General features: G+C 35.3%; 3 protein-coding genes across 4 annotated transcripts in view; all 3 read left to right on the forward strand.

Annotated features, from left to right (window-relative positions):
- Positions 1–438: 438 nt before the first annotated feature.
- Positions 439–4,824, forward strand: LOC146750935 (uncharacterized). The gene is made up of 4 exons (XM_085498187.1): positions 439–447; positions 836–914; positions 3,380–3,427; positions 4,123–4,824. The coding sequence occupies exons 1-4, from the start codon at positions 439–441 to the stop codon at positions 4,704–4,706; spliced, it is 720 nt and encodes a 239-aa protein (XP_085354313.1). The 3' UTR covers positions 4,707–4,824.
- Positions 4,825–5,176: 352 nt separating this feature from the next.
- Positions 5,177–14,033, forward strand: LOC146750936 (G2/M phase-specific E3 ubiquitin-protein ligase-like). Its single transcript, XM_085498193.1, has 2 exons — positions 5,177–5,948; positions 13,903–14,033. Exons 1-2 carry the CDS (start codon positions 5,177–5,179, stop codon positions 14,031–14,033), a joined length of 903 nt encoding a protein of 300 aa, XP_085354319.1.
- LOC102805324 (DENN domain-containing protein 2B-like) overlaps positions 12,232–16,233 on the forward strand; it is a 124,558-nt gene continuing 120,556 nt past the window's right edge. For both annotated transcript variants that reach the window (XM_085502740.1, XM_085502743.1), the window contains exon 1: positions 12,232–12,503. The gene's annotated coding sequence lies outside the window, so the exon portion shown is untranslated. The remainder of the gene's footprint in view (positions 12,504–16,233) is intronic.

Consider the following 16,233-nt stretch of genomic DNA (forward strand, 5'->3'; position numbering starts at 1 on the left):
TTTGGATATCAAAATAACAAGAGAAACTACCTACAATAATGTGGAAATGCAATATCTAATTCTGCGCTGAAATATATGCCATGGAACATAACATCTATATGATGTGGTCGTACTTGTATTCCACGGGACAAAACATTTATTTCGCAGGACAAAACATTTAATTCTCAGGACGGAAGTTGTCATTCTACCCAGAACTCCTCGCGACCATTTCCGCCATTGTACCAAATGGTTGTCTGCTAACCCCGCGCTGCTATAAACGTAGTATTCCCACCGACCAAGTACGCCCAGGGTACGCTATTGAATATGTCAGCAGGTAAGAATCTCACATTATATACTGTTAAGTTAGTTAATGAACTTTCTGACTGAAATTCAAGTCCCGGGCGTCAGGCCACTGCCAGTGCTGTCAACCGGACGCTCGCCGCTAGAATCATCGGAATGATGGAAGCAGTAATACATCACCTTCGATGTCCAAAAATGGATAAGTAGGTGTGATATATGTAGACAAGTAGCTAAAACGTGATCTCGGAACTTGATATCCATTGCAACATTCCTACTCTGTCGGAGCACGGCCTCTCAACAAGGGGCCATGGTCGGAGACACTCGTGTTTGGAGCCGTGGCGTATATAAATATAAATAATAATATTAATGGAAAAATAAAGGGGATCTCGAGCAAGTCGTTATTTTTGTAAACGGTGCAAATCCAGATAATCAAAATGCATTTTTGTGGGATGTTTGTTGGTAATGATATGCACTAGTAATTTTAAGCATGATGTTATACTAGCAACTTCATTTAGTCTCACACATTAAATGATTTCATTTATTTGTCTCTTATCAGAACAACTGTGGCAAGGAGTTAAGGGGAAAATTCTGCTCACATTGTGGTACAGAATCTTACACCAAGGCAGCAGTAGTAGGTAGGTACTGATTTTGAAATTGCGATAGTCAATATGTCAGCCATTCATTTGCTTGTTAATAAATATGCATTTTTGGCCTAATTGCCACTATGTTCCCATGGTTGACCATGTATCTGTTGATAGTTTGCGCAAACTTCCTAGATGACATCTAGCTCAAATAGTGCTTTGACAGTATTACCCTGATAGACTGGCCATATATACAAGTCATACCTTAAACAAAATCAACTCCTCAGCGAGCATACAACCCCGACTGCCACTAGGCCCACCTGCCAATTATTCCTGTCAGGTACAAATTTACTCCTGAGTGGAAGGAAGCACTAAAAGTTAAGGATGTAGTAGAGTTTTTAACTTTTTTTCTATATTCTTTTATACAAATATATAAAGCATGCATTCAACAATTGTTGCAATGGTTTAAGAGGGTGATACATTTTGAGTAAATCTGAGATACAGCGTGTTATATATTTTTTGTGATTTTTCACGCATAAGTAAACATCAGTATTTGGGGTTAGACTAGCGAGTTGATCTAGACTCCCAGCTGCTCCATGACGGTGATTTTTGGCACAGGTATTCTCTGATAGCAGCTAATGAAATCTGGCAAAGATAGTTTGTCTACCACTTTGACTTTAGAAAATACGACACAGCTCTCCCCTTTGTGAACTGTGACACGGGGTATCATAATTTAAAACAACATTGACAATGTTTTTAAAAAGTGTTATGAGGTAAAAATCTAGGTCACGCAACATTAGATGAACAGGGAAATTGAATTGAAACCTTTTATAGTATCTCTAAGTATTATTTCGGTTTCCTTAAAAAATAACACCTCTCTATTTGTACAGTGATTACACGGTATGAATTTTTTGTAGAAATATTTATTTCATATTATTTGAAAAATAAGCTTTCTAAAAATATATAACTTGATGGGATTCAAAGAATATGTTACTTCCAGAATGTGCTATGCAACTGCAATAGCAAAAACCTACTCATACTCGCAACATTGTGATTGTAGGCACACAGCCATTGTACCACAGTGCCTCCTATTATATATTATAAACAGAAATAAAAACCATGTTAAACATCAAATAACTAATTTACCATCCCTTGACTTCTAAGTATTGTGAAAATTGCAGGGTCTCATATAAAATACCTTGTGAAATAATTGTATTAAAAGTATCAACATGTATGGTCACTGGTGTAGACCATGTGTACCTGGTATTGTGGTTACTAATGTACACAATGTATATCTTGTATCATGTTTACTGCTATAGACCATGTGTAGCTGGTATCATGGCTACTATGGTTACTAATGTACACAATGTATGTCTTGTATCATGTTTACTGCTATAGACCATGTGTAGCTGGTATCATGGCTACTATGGTTACTAATGTACACAATGTATATCTTGTATCATGTTTACTGCTATAGACCATGTGTAGCTGGTATCATGGCTACTATGGTTACTAATGTACACAATGTATATTTTGTATCATGTTTACTGCTATAGACCATGTGTAGCTGGTATCATGGCTACTATGGTTACTAATGTACACAATGTATATTTTGTATCATGTTTACTGCTATAGACCATGTGTAGCTGGTATCATGGCTACTATGGTTACTAATGTACACAATGTATATTTTGTATCATGTTTACTGCTATAGACCATGTGTAGCTGGTATCATGGCTACTATGGTTACTAATGTACACAATGTATATTTTGTATCATGTTTACTGCTATAGACCATGTGTAGCTGGTATCATGGCTACTATGGTTACTAATGTACACAATGTATGTCTTGTATCATGTTTACTGCTATAGACCATGTGTAGCTGGTATCATGGCTACTATGGTTACTAATGTACACAATGTATATTTTGTATCATGTTTACTGCTATAGACCATGTGTAGCTGGTATCATGGCTACTATGGTTACTAATGTTCACAATGTATATCTTGTATCATGTTTACTGCTATAGACCATGTGTAGCTGGTATCATGGCTACTATGGTTACTAATGTACACAATGTATATTTTGTATCATGTTTACTGCTATAGACCATGTGTAGCTGGTATCATGGCTACTATGGTTACTAATGTTCACAATGTATATCTTGTATCATGTTTACTGCTATAGACCATGTGTAGCTGGTATCATGGCTACTATGGTTACTAATGTACACAATGTATATTTTGTATCATAGCTGGTATTATGGTTGCTGATGTACACAATGAACGCTTTGTATCAAGATACATGCATGTACATTATTCCATGATATATACCTACCGGTATATATATTGTTTGGTATCATGGTAAATAGTCCATACCATTTCAACAAGAGTGTCATAGACTAGCATATGCTATTTATACCTGGTGTCATGGAAGGTGATGCATGCTGATTTATATACAGCATACACCAGTTTGTTACCATATGTCATTCTTTAATGTATGTACCGTTGTTTTCTAGGATCCGAACCTGGTCACATTGCTGGTGAAGAAGGTGATTTTGTCAGAGGTAAGCATAATAAAGTGTAATTGTTATGTTGTAAAAGTGTAATTATATTATACCAGTATATCAAGCTCCTGAATACATTGAATATACTGAATATACTGCTAAGCGAATTACACATAGTTTAATTGAAAAAATTGATGCACTGCAGTGTGTTGATTCTTGTATGCATGGAAAGTCAATTTTTCGAAAAATGCAAACTGCGCTCATAAATCGACTACCGTCTGCACCTGTTCGCTCGAACGAGACCAGAGTCATTGCTGACCTGTGCACTGTCAAGCCATGTACGGTGTCATTCGGCAATCAATTTTTTCCAATAATAGGCTGGTTATAGTGATGTCAAGTCTGCCGATATACCTGCGACCAGAAATAAACAGAATAAACAGGAATTTCTACAAATAAACTCGATTTTGCACAGAAGCTTGCCATATACAAACTTGCTATCGCTAGTTTGTATATGTCATGCTTCTGTGCAAAATCTTGTGGTATACCTTGTGGTTTAATGCTTAATTTTTCTGTGTGCATGTTAATGAGGGTTAATTAGGTTTTTCAGTAATCGTATTTACAATAAATTCAGTAGTACACTAGAGAACAGATCACATGACTTTCTTTTGTTATATATTTGATGCACTCCTGTTAGTTAGTTCACACCTATATATTTGGGACTGCGTAATTTACAATGATTTGATACTTTGTTGTAGATGCTCCGGAAAAGGCAGAAAGAGCGAAATTTGGAAAAGTAAAATCATTTGAGGAATACAGACGTCAGAAAACAGCAACAGCATTTAGAAAATTACCTGTCACCAATAAAAAGAAACCTGGTAGTCCCAGTAGTGCTGAGGATGATAGCGTTACAATAAACATCGGCATCATGATGTTTGATGACAATGTACTTCATTTAAAATCACAGTGGGGAAAACGTCTACCTTTGAAGATTGAGCAAAATGCTACTTATTGGTCAATTCTAAATAAGGCATTGAAAAAATGGAAGGCTTTCAGCAAAGATTTCATTAAGGAAGGTCAGAGGTATTTACTTTTATTTCAAGATGGTAACCAAGCAATGTTTGTACCAGGAAGTGAGCGAAGTGATGAGTCATTTAGCCTATGTCGATACCAAGAAGAACTAGGCAAACCGTACAAACGAATTTGTCTTTACCTGTGTACAGAAGAAGATTATAATCTCTCACTTGGTTTGAATACTGACTATGAAGAAGAAGATGAAATACTATGTGTAGATCAACTAAGCACGAATAGAACCCCCAGCCATCGGCTTCAAATTCTGTAGATAAATGTGGTACAGGTGTAACCTGCATGCCTCCAAAAAAGAAAAAGAAAGTAGACAGCAACATGTCTGCAGATGATGTTTCTAATGATGTTTCTAATACACAGCCTTCTACAAGTCAAAAAAAGTCAGAATCAGCCAATATTGATGAAATAGAGTATGATACGTATGCATCTCTGCTGTTTGATGATAAAGTTAAAGAGTGGTATTCTGATGACGAGGTGGATCTGGAATCATCTCCCATATTAAATGAAGATGTGCCTCTAGATAATATACTGGGCAATCTGGCAAGTCAAATTAATGCTGATGATGGTATATCTAAGTTCAACATATCTAGAAGCAAACTGTATGAATGTGTGAAAAGAGGATTGAGAAGAAAATCATTTAATCCAAAACAAAAGATTTCTGTCAAGTTTACCGATGATGCAGGGTCCTAAGAAGAAGCTGTGGATGCAGGAGGTCCAATGAGAGAAATGTTAACCTTATCCCTGTCTCGTATACAAGGTTCTCAAATATTTGATGGTGGTACTAAAAACAAGTGTCTAACCTGTATCAGTAGTTGTGTGGATGACGAGTATTATATAGCTGGTCAAATGATTGCTTTGTGTTTGGTTCATGGGGGCATTGCTCCTCAATTCTTTGCTAATCATTTTTTTGATGCATTAGTGCATGGGCCAGACTTAGTGAAACCATCCATTGACGACCTTCCTGAAAACTGCACTGCTAGAGACGAGCTGCTCAAGTTGGAGAATGCAAGTTTGAGTGAGGCAAATGATGTAGTGTCTGGAAATTTGGAGAACTTGCTTGAGTTGGCTGGTACTTTGAAGGTGATGCATACTGAAGATGACATAGAAAAGGTTTTATCGGCTACACTTAAATGGTATCTGTATGGAAGAACAAGAGCAGCATTTGATCAGTTCAAGTACGGCCTTAGTACTCTTGGAGTTTTAATGGCAATGCAGCAATATCCATGCACTTTTAGGTCAGCTTTCTGTGAGGATGTTGCTTCACTCACTGCTGAAATGTTTGAAAATATGGTTGTTGTGACTAGAAGTGAAGTCGGATCCAACAAATATAATCAAGAAGGCAATGTACTCGCTTACTGGACTGACTTTCTGCAGGACATTGATGAAGGCACATCTGATCTGACATTTTCACAAATTTTGATGTTCAGCACGGGATGTCGTGAATTTGCAATTGGAACCAAACTGGAAGTAATGTTTCTTCATGAAAAAGAAACAAATGGTGAGATGTCAAGTTTCCTAAGGGTGATATGTGTGCCAGCATACTTCGTTTGCCAGTCGTTCATAACACTTATGTTGAATTTAAATCGGCTGTTGAGTTTGGCATTGGTAATGTTGAAGGGTTTTGTTATGCCTGAGTATTTGAAAGAAAGAAAGAAAGAAAGAAAGAAAGAAAGAAAGAAAGAAAGAAAGAAAGAAAGAAAGAAAGTAAGTAAGTAAGATTTCTTAAGTAAGAAAGTAAGTAAGTAAGTAGGTAGGTAGGTGGTTGGGGGGCTTTTGGGTGGGTGCACAGATTTGATCAGTTTTGGGTACAAATTCATGAATATCAATTACCTAATTTGCATGATAATTAACTGATTTTAAGTTGTTCCACGACTGTTCCACTGATATTTGAAGAACCACTCATTGGATTTTGATGAAACTTGGCACATGGATGCTCTGAACTAATGTGCAGATTTGATTAGTTTTGGGTAAAAATCAGTTTATAATAATTACCTAATTTGCGTAATGATTAACCAATTTTCTGTTTTACTAATCATAATTAATCATAACATTTCAATAAAACTTGGTACATAGATGTCATATGACACTTCACAGACCTGATAGTTTTTAGGATTATATCAGTACATATTAATTACCTAATTTGCATAGTTAATTAATTTTCAGCTTTTGAGATTTTAAGTAGTAATGATCACATTTCAATGAAACCTGGTACATAGTTAATTGAGGACTGTGCAGAGATCTAATTAGTTTTTGGGTAAATATCTGTGCATATTAATCACCTTATTAGCATAATTAGTTAATTTTCAGCTTTTCACCTGATATCTCAAGTACTAATCATCACATTTCAATGAGACTTGCAACATAGATCTTCTAAGACTATGCAGAGACCTGATTAGTTTTTGAGTAAATAATTGTGCATATTAATTTCCTAATTTGCATAATTAGTTAGTTTTTGCTGTTCCATGGCTGTTACACTGATGTCTGAAAAACCACTCATTGGATTTTAATGACACTTTTAAAGAGTACTCATCATCACATTTCAATGAACCTAGAACTATACACCATACTGGTATTAGTTTTTGGTAAATATTTATGCTTCTTAATCACCTGATTAACCTAATTAATTAATACTGGTATCTCAAGTACTGATCATCAGATTTGAATAACATTTGGTGCATAAATGCTCTAGGACAATAGACAGCCTGATTAATTTTGGGTTAAAATCTGTTCATATTAATTCTCTAATTAGTATAATAATTAATAATTTTTTGGTTCTAATCACATTTTAATGAAACTTAGTACATAGATATTACATTACACAGATCTTATTACTTTTACATTCTGCAGACCTTATTAGTTTTACTCTTAAAACTGTTCATATTAGTTACCTTATTTGCATAAGCATTTCCATCAATATCTCAAGTTCAAGTAACTTTTAATTAATTTTTAATGTGTCTCCAATACTCTCAGCACACAGAAGTTCTTTCTAAGCTTTCTTTGATTGTAAATGCAAGTTCGCTGAAAGAATCATGGGGTTAGTTTTAGTTGTTACAGTCATGATAATGGGCAACAAGAGATTGTGATAGAAACTTAGATTATGAACGCTTTCAATCATTTAGGAGATTTCTTTAGTACCCAGGTTACTTTATATGGATCATTTTTTCAGTTTCTGTTAGTACTATGTTCTGTTTTATGAATAAAATATCCACTGACCAAGTACATGTACATGTCTAATGGTAGTGCCAATTTCATATTTAGAATGTGATCGGTACAAATATATTAGACATGAATTGCTCACAGAAATTACATTAACTAATGCAGGAGATAAATTGAGTAATTTTATATTTTTGATGAGCAACAAGGACTCCAAGACAATTAAATGTATGGGGACCTATCTACTTAAAGCATGGAGTACAGAAAACTTTAACGTATCTATTTATATTGTATTGTAATTGTGTTGTGTATGGATATATTTATTGCTTTTTACCAAAAGAAATATTGTAATTTCTAAGGATGCAATAAAATTTTATTATTATTATTATTATTATTATGCACTCTGAGTTTTGTTATTTGAAACACATGTTCATATATCCTCATCATAAATACTTTTTCTGATGTGGATGTCGTAGTATTGTAACAAGAAAAGTAGAATGTTGCCATATGAAATCCCCTATAAAAATGATGCTTGAAGCCTGGGTTTATGGATTAATTATACAGTTGTATTTTGTAGATTACATGAACAATGAGAAACATTACATTTGTTCAAACAACATAAACACTAGTATCCCATGATTTCATGGTGGAATCATAGGGCAGAGCGTCGCTTTAATCAAACATTCTTAATCTACAGAATTCACATAATTATCGTCATCTTATTCATCAATTGGGGACAAGGATATACTGAATTGTTCTGTGTGGAATAATGCATTACTCTCTCTGATGTGTTGCTGGTATGCTTAAGTCAGATGATATGTTAAAGCCCCATTATCTGTAATAAACGTCATTTTACTTCTTGTACAGAGTTACATATATTGTGATAACTATTAACAGAGACTTACTGAGATGCATGTATACAAGCTTTTATTAACGAAATTACGCAATCATTTATTTATTTATTTTAAGATGGCGGATGTTCATTTTAAGATAGCCGACATTCATTCGACAAAAAGCGAGGGCACCCGTCCGTCTCAGATTCTGTGAAAACACTTAAACTAAAAGCGAGAAATGCCAGAGTCAGTCGAAGCCATCCGATAACGCGGTGATCGCTACTGAAAGAAAATGACGCCTTTGACTGTGTGTGCAACCACGTGACTTTATCATCCCCGGACAAAATAAAATGGTGCATACGTTAAAAATTGATATGGATCGCTAAACTTACATTGCTTGATGCACCTTTTCCATTGAAACCAATTATCTCCCAGGGTTGAATTTCTTTAGTTTATACTTAGTTATACATTCTCAATCAATCATAGCCACTTTTAAAACAACGTTCATTACAGATAATAGGGCTTTACCGTAATACACAATGCTGCTGCTAGTATTTTAAACTAGTTTCGTCCTAAAACATTAAAGGGTAATGGGTATATACGGTCGTGTGTCCAATGCGTCAATAGTAATATATTATGCGCGTTACGAACGTCAAGTTACACATTTCGAAAAAGACCACGCCCCTATTTTAGAAATTGCGTCCAAATTATTACTTTGAGTTACGGGTCACATGAAATCTAGCTGTTGACAAATAAAGTGGGACCAAACACGCTTTCTTTCTTAAACTTCGAGTCATTAACTCGAAAACTTGCTTTGACGGACTTCGAGTTATGACTCAGCCGTGACTTAGAATTATAACAGAAGTCACCATGAGGTCAGAATCTGGGCGTGGTCACACTTAGCTCATAACTCGAAGTTTGAAACTGAGAACCCGAGCGGCATTCACACTAACAATGTGAAATACGAATGATGATTGATTGTATCGCATTTCGAACAAATTTCCGAAACATATTGTCACATATACACTTGTAGCGTTTTAGAGCCCTTGACTTGCACATCTGAGTAAATGTTCATACATTGTTAACGCATCTCTCCAATTAACAGCTTTTGTCATTTCACAGCATTCTGAAGCAAAACAACCACAAACACTTGGTATTCAATGTATCTCCGATGTCTAGCAGACCCCGGGCTTCCAAATCTTTAAATATATTTATCCACCAAGTTGAACGGTTACGCCGAAAAAATACCACCATCCTTCGATCCGCTGGTTGCGTTTTGATGGAACATACCTATGGGCATCATTATCATCTCTGAAAAATCACTGTATAGCGGCCATTGTCCCATTTTCAGTTCCCAAATCAGTATTTAGCTCAATCGGACAACCACTATATTCTTTTACTGCACCTAAATAATATGATGCTATATTGTCGGGCAAATTATTAGAACGGGTGACATAAAGCCACATGATTTTCCTACTATAGCCGTCGATGCAGCCATGAATGGGGAATCCATATGGTTTCAATTTATCATACCCGTCCACATGCCATACATAATTTGGACCCGGGCACAGGTACACTCGTCGTTTCAGTCGATGCGCTCTTTTTAACTCACTGCCTTCGGGATCTAACTCTCTCAGCAATTCTTGTACGACTATTCGTGGTACTCTTATGCCATCTAATTGTAGGGTGTGCCATACTGTTCGATATCCACCAATGCAGTCGGGGCCATCTAGTAGCCGTTTTATGTATTCCCTAGTACCTTGGACATCATAATCTCATAATCCGGCGATCTTCGTTTTAGTCCACAATCTGAAAGTCTCCTTATCAAAGTTCTGCGACTCGTATGTATATCATAATACTTGGACATGAACTGCAAAATCTCGTCATATTTATACCCTTTAAAAAAGAAGTACCTAATTAAACTTTCCTCATCTTGGTCAAGGTAAGCATCTTCGTCTTCGTCTGATTCAAACTATACATGTAATTGCGCGTTTGCCATGATCCCATGAAACTGATCTCAAGTAAATACCACTATGCACTATATACTACTATAGTAAGCTGATAAAGAAAATGGCGATACACTGGATGTTCAAGGATTCTGGGGAAAATACTCAACTTCCGTCGTGTAAAGTGTTGAAATGTGGAAAGTCGCATGTTATGACATGAAGTTTTACCATCAAAAAAAGAGTTATGCCATGATGGTCTTAAAGTTCAGTCCACTAAAAATATAATTGTGTCCTACAATCTTAAACTTCCGTCTACTGAAAATTATAATTTTGTCCTGAAATATTAAGTTTTGTACTGCAATCTTAAAGTTTACTCGGCTGAAAATATAATTGTGTCCTTAAACATTAAGCTTTGTCCGGCAATCTTAAAGTTTACTCTGCTGAAAATATAATTGTGTCCTGAAACAATAAGTTTTGTCCATCTAATTAAAAATGTTGTACTGCAATATTAAAGTATTGACTACAGAAATTGTAGTTTCGTCCTAAAATAATAAGTTTTGTCCTGTGAATTTAAAGTTTTGCCCACCAAGAAAGACATTGCCGTGGCACCTGTGGGCCACCGTACGATTTGCATATTGTCAATCAAAGGTCTTGTTATTTGGTTACTCATGCAAATTAGGCAATTGGACATAAACATTGCCACGTGTGAGTGTTTTTTTATTTTTAACCAGAAAATAAACAGCAATTTTAACGGCGTTCCAATAAGAATTCATTGGTCAAATTTTCACAGAATGTTCTTTAGATAAAAATCTATATAAAAAACGAAAAAAAAACTATTTTTGATTGAAATTCACAAATAAAGTGCATCTCTACCTTAATTCCTATGCTTATGTCTATTTTATGGCATGTAAATTTGACTTTGTCTTAAATTTTAATTGTACAACCAGTATTCTGTAATTAGACTGATCGCGTCGAACAGAGAAAAAACAGGTTGCTTTGTTCTACCATGGGGAGGGGGTATTTGTATTTGGCTTCCGACCACTAGCGTACATATTTTCATATGGCACATTCTGGCCGGCTCAGAATTTATTGGATGAACGTCGATCGTGTCGAATATATGGATGTCGGAACATAGGGGTGTCGGAATATCGGTGTGTAACCTCCCAGAATAGCACTAGTTGTTAAAGACACATCAAACTTTAATTCTAAATTCCGATGTATGGACCAGTTACTACAACAAAGCCCTACTCCATACGAAAGCTACCTGCTACGAATTTCACATACCGTGAAAGCCACTCATCGCGATGCTTCGAATAATGGAAATGAAAATCATACAATGCTTACAATTATTTGGCATTCCCGGTAATCGAAATAATAATATTTCTTTCTATCGACTATCAGCAAACTGACATGTTAACAGGAATATTTTGCACCCCAGTCTTGCTACTTCCGGGAAACTTGATTTTGAACAGCGCCCCCAAAGTTTCTCATGTTCATTTTCTAAAGTAAATTTATAGCACAAAATACGCTTGACACATTAGTTTGATCGCCTGTTTTCTGGATCATATAATGGAATAGGAAAAAGTTCCCTAAGGCTCCCACCCCTGACCTGAATCATGACCATAGCATTCCAGCTCGAATGCAGTTGTGTATGCCCCTCCAGATAACGATGCGTGTCCTGAAGAGAAGCATATACAATTAAAATTAGGGAGGATAGTCGAGGGACAGGATTAAGATTATGGGTGAAGGCACCATGAGGAACTCTTATCAAAAATAATACGTAAAATTCTGAAACATGAAAGAATGTCTAGCACTGTTCATTTTTTTTTAGAATAATGACACTACAAATGCTGCAATTGGTTAATGAACCCGGAAGAACGACAGAAAGTTTTGTTGTGTGTGTGTTTCTGTTATTTTTTGGGGCATTTAGTTCTATGAACTTGACTCCGTTTTCCGTGAATGAAATAGTGTTCGAATGCTTGACGAAAGAACTACGATGTTAATCAGTATATTGCAAAGTTCGTACGCTTGGCAACTGCTCTTTCCGATTTCAACGTCAACACAAATACCACTGACGACTTAAACCAAGGGCTTTCCTTTGGGATCGTTGTCTTGTGACAGGTAAGCTTTGGCTGTATTGATCGTTATTGTTCAGAATGCTTTGTGGAATGTATCGCAACGATTGTTTGTGTACACATATACGCTTTAATTTCGCTGTTCATAATAATTTTAACTATATTGTTATACAATAAAGTATTATAAACGAGATCGTATCAAGAGCTGACGTCATGATGACGTGTATCAACAGCTATAACCTTATGTGAACCTAACCATTTCACGGATTCATTTTAGTGGTTTATAGTTTTCTATAAACATTTCTGTTCACACTGTAAATATTGTCAGGTTACTCTGCTCTCCATGGGTTCATAACATGTACATGTATTTACACCGTTGGCAATCTTTGTTGAATAGAAAGCGACAACAAGGAAGTAACCATGATACGATAAATATCACCAGTATACATAGTCCTCATAGCAAATAACGTAGTTGAACTGCAAAATATGTTAGATATTGCATCAACATTTGCAGGGCAATGGAAATTAAGCTTTAATCAATCTAAATCCCAGATAATGTATTTTGGAAAGAAGCTACATAAAAATGAAACAATTTGGAAATTTGACACTTGAAGAAACTAAAACATACAAATACATTATTTCAAAATCATTGAAGGAAATATTAGCATACAGTAAATCAATCATAAACCAACATAACAGTTACAATAGATTTGCATGAAGGCGCGACAATGTCATACGCAACGTAATATTACCGTAATTGGTATAGTACAGGTGTGATGGCTCAAATACCAAAATGGCAACAGTAACAAAGACTTCCCTTGCGAGGATGATAACATACGAACACGGAGCCAACAGATGAGGTTTCAACTGGTACTGGTATTATTATACTCTGCAAACATCAAGTACAATAACGCGGTAAAACTCCAAATCTCCGATAACTAGATACTTAAACTCCAATACAATTCAACGAGATCTCCGATCTGAACTCAGTGCTGAACAACTCCCCTTTATATACCCCCACTGTCTATAAATAGACCATTACATCAGCATACATAATGAGTCTGGAACTTACTACAAATTTCTAGAATGTTGCATTACCTTCTATTGCCTCCTACAGTGTTCTATTACCTATTCAACCTGTTTCTAAAAAAAAATCTAGAATATTCCACCCAGACACAGTACGGTTCTAGAACATTCTCAGTGACACGGAAGTGGTAAATAAGTCGTATGCGACAGTCATATAAATCATAAGACATCTTTAGACAATAATATTGGATAATGTTAAAAAGCGCCTTCCTCTAGATTTGAATATGGTGATGTTCTGTGGCAAAATATAATCATGCCATCAATTAACTATGGATCTATTGTTTGGCTGTCAGAAAGTACAGTGAATAAAAACAAACTTAAAAGCATCCAGTATCAATTTGTTAAGTTTCTCTTTAAAGTTAATAGGAATGTAGCATGCCCAGCAATATTGGGAGATTTAGGATGGCAAGACATCAACTTTATTCATGATAAATCACGAATACAGTATTTGGACAGATTACAAAAGATGATACCAGGTGGACCAAAATAGTTTTCTCTGAACTACATGAATCATATCAGAACAAGGCTAAACTTGCTTGGAACTGGCCAAAATATATCAACAATATTCTAATTCAAAATGGTATGGATCATGTTTATGGCCTAAAAAGACCACAGAATATTAGTTGAATTAAAAGTTTCTATAAAATTAGTGAAGAAAATGAAATAAAGCGATTTGTTGAAACTATTTAAGACATAAAATCCCTAAAGCACTATGGTTGGATTAAACACAACAATAAAAAAGAAAATTATATAAAGGATCCCCTTGATCAACATGGCATCTCACTCTTTAAAGTTAGGTCAAATGCAATAAAGGGAATAAAACAGGATGGGAAAATTATAAAGGTGATGGGGTGATATAAACTTTGTAATGATGGAAAGGAGGATGTTTATTACTTTTTGACTCCTGTGTGCGAAACACACAATGGGAGTTTTTGCAGGTAGTTTGTCTGTATGTGTGTGAGTGTACGTGTGTGTGTGTGTGTGTCCGTGTCCGTCTGTTCCACTGATATCTCAAGGACCATACATCGGTTTTTGATGAAACTTGGTGCATAGATGCTCTGGGCCAATGCGCAGATTTGATTAGGTTTTGTTAAAAATCCATGCATATTAATTACCTAATTTGCGTGATAATTAGCTCATTTTTAACTGTTCCATGACTGTTCCACTCATATCTAAAGAACTACTCAGATTTTGATGAAACTTAGTACATGGATGCTCTGAACTTATGCTCAGATTTAATTAATTTTGAGTAAAAATTTGTGCATATTAATTACCTAATTTTCATGATAATTATCTAATTTTTAGCTGTTCCATGACTGTTCCTCTGATATCTAAACAACCACTCATTGTTTTTTTTATGAAACATGGTTCATAATTGCTCTGAACTGATGCCAGGTTTTGATTAGTTTTAGGTGAAAATCTGTGCAAATTAATTACCTAATTTGCATAATGATTAGTAAATTTTAAGCTTTTCAACTGATATCTCAAGTACTAATCATCACATTTCAATGAAACTTGGTACATTGATATCATAGGACACTCCACAGACCTGATAATTTTTAGCGAAATATCAGTACATATTATTTACCTAATTTGCATAATTAATTAATTTTCAGCTTTTGATATTTCAAGTAGTGAGCAATTACCTTATAATGAAACTTGACACATAGATACTCAAGGACTATGCAGAGATCGATTTTTTTGGGATAAATATGTGTGCATATTAATTACCTAATTTGCATAATTAGTTAATTTTCACACTGATATCCCAGGTAATAATCATCACATTTCGATGATACTTGGTACATAGATCCTCTATGACTATGCAGGGACCTGATTAGATTTAGGGTGAATAATTGTACATAATAATTACCTTATTTGCATAATTAATCAATTTCAACTTTCACACTGATATCTCAAGTACTAATCATCACATTTCAATGTACCTTGATACAAAAATGCTCTAGGACAGTAGACAGACCTGATTAATTTTAGGTGAAAATCTGTACACATTAATTACCTAATTTGCATGATTAACCAATTTTAAGCTTTCACACTGATATCTAAAGTACTAATTATTCCATTTCAATCTAACTTGATACAAAAATACACTAGGACAATGTACAAATCTGATTAGTTCAAGGTTAAAATCTGTTCATATTAATTATTAATTCCCTAATTAGCAAAATAATTTGTTGATTCTGGTCATATTTCAATGAAACTTGGTACATAGATGGTCTGTTACATTGCGCAGCAGACCTTATTAGTTTTACACTCAAATTTGCAACTAATTAACTATAATTAGTTTTTAGCTTTTCCATCAGTATCTCAAGTACAAGTAATTTTGAATTAATTTTTACTGTGTCTCCAATACTCTCAGCACACAGGAGTTCTTTCTAAGTTTTCTTTGATTATTTCTTTGCAAATCAACTAACCACTTGAGAAGTAAATTCTATTCAGCACTGACCAATACAATAGTGGAAAGTGGTAGAGAACCAACTTAATTGAGGTTAATTGTGGGATGAGACCAAAATACCCCCAACCGGGTTCCAAGGGTCCTTCCCCAGACCCCAGGTACCACGAATTTTCCGTTGGGCAGACCGGGTAAAGGGGGACAGCCGCGTTCCATGGGCATTCTCGCCAGCTCAGTCTCAGACGATCCATCATGCCCTGAGGGCAGAGTTGCTTGA

This window comes from Saccoglossus kowalevskii, chromosome 1, assembly GCF_978046115.1.
Source record: "Saccoglossus kowalevskii chromosome 1, keSacKowa6.1, whole genome shotgun sequence".
In the NCBI taxonomy this organism is placed as follows: Eukaryota; Metazoa; Hemichordata; class Enteropneusta; family Harrimaniidae; genus Saccoglossus; species Saccoglossus kowalevskii.

What these genes read in the sequence shown, in the direction of transcription:
- LOC146750935 (XM_085498187.1), top strand. An exon ending in CACCAAGGCAGCAGTAGTAG is followed by an intron (nt 915 to 3,379) that starts GTAGGTACTGAT and finishes GTTGTTTTCTAG; the next exon opens with GATCCGAACCTGGTCACATT. An exon ending in AGAAGGTGATTTTGTCAGAG is followed by an intron (nt 3,428 to 4,122) that starts GTAAGCATAATA and finishes ACTTTGTTGTAG; the next exon opens with ATGCTCCGGAAAAGGCAGAA.
- LOC146750936 (XM_085498193.1), top strand. Translation starts at nt 5,177, where the DNA reads ATGTTAACCTTATCCCTGTCTCGTATACAAGGTTCTCAAATATTTGAT. An exon ending in TCATGAAAAAGAAACAAATG is followed by an intron (nt 5,949 to 13,902) that starts GTGAGATGTCAA and finishes TTCTCTTTAAAG; the next exon opens with TTAATAGGAATGTAGCATGC.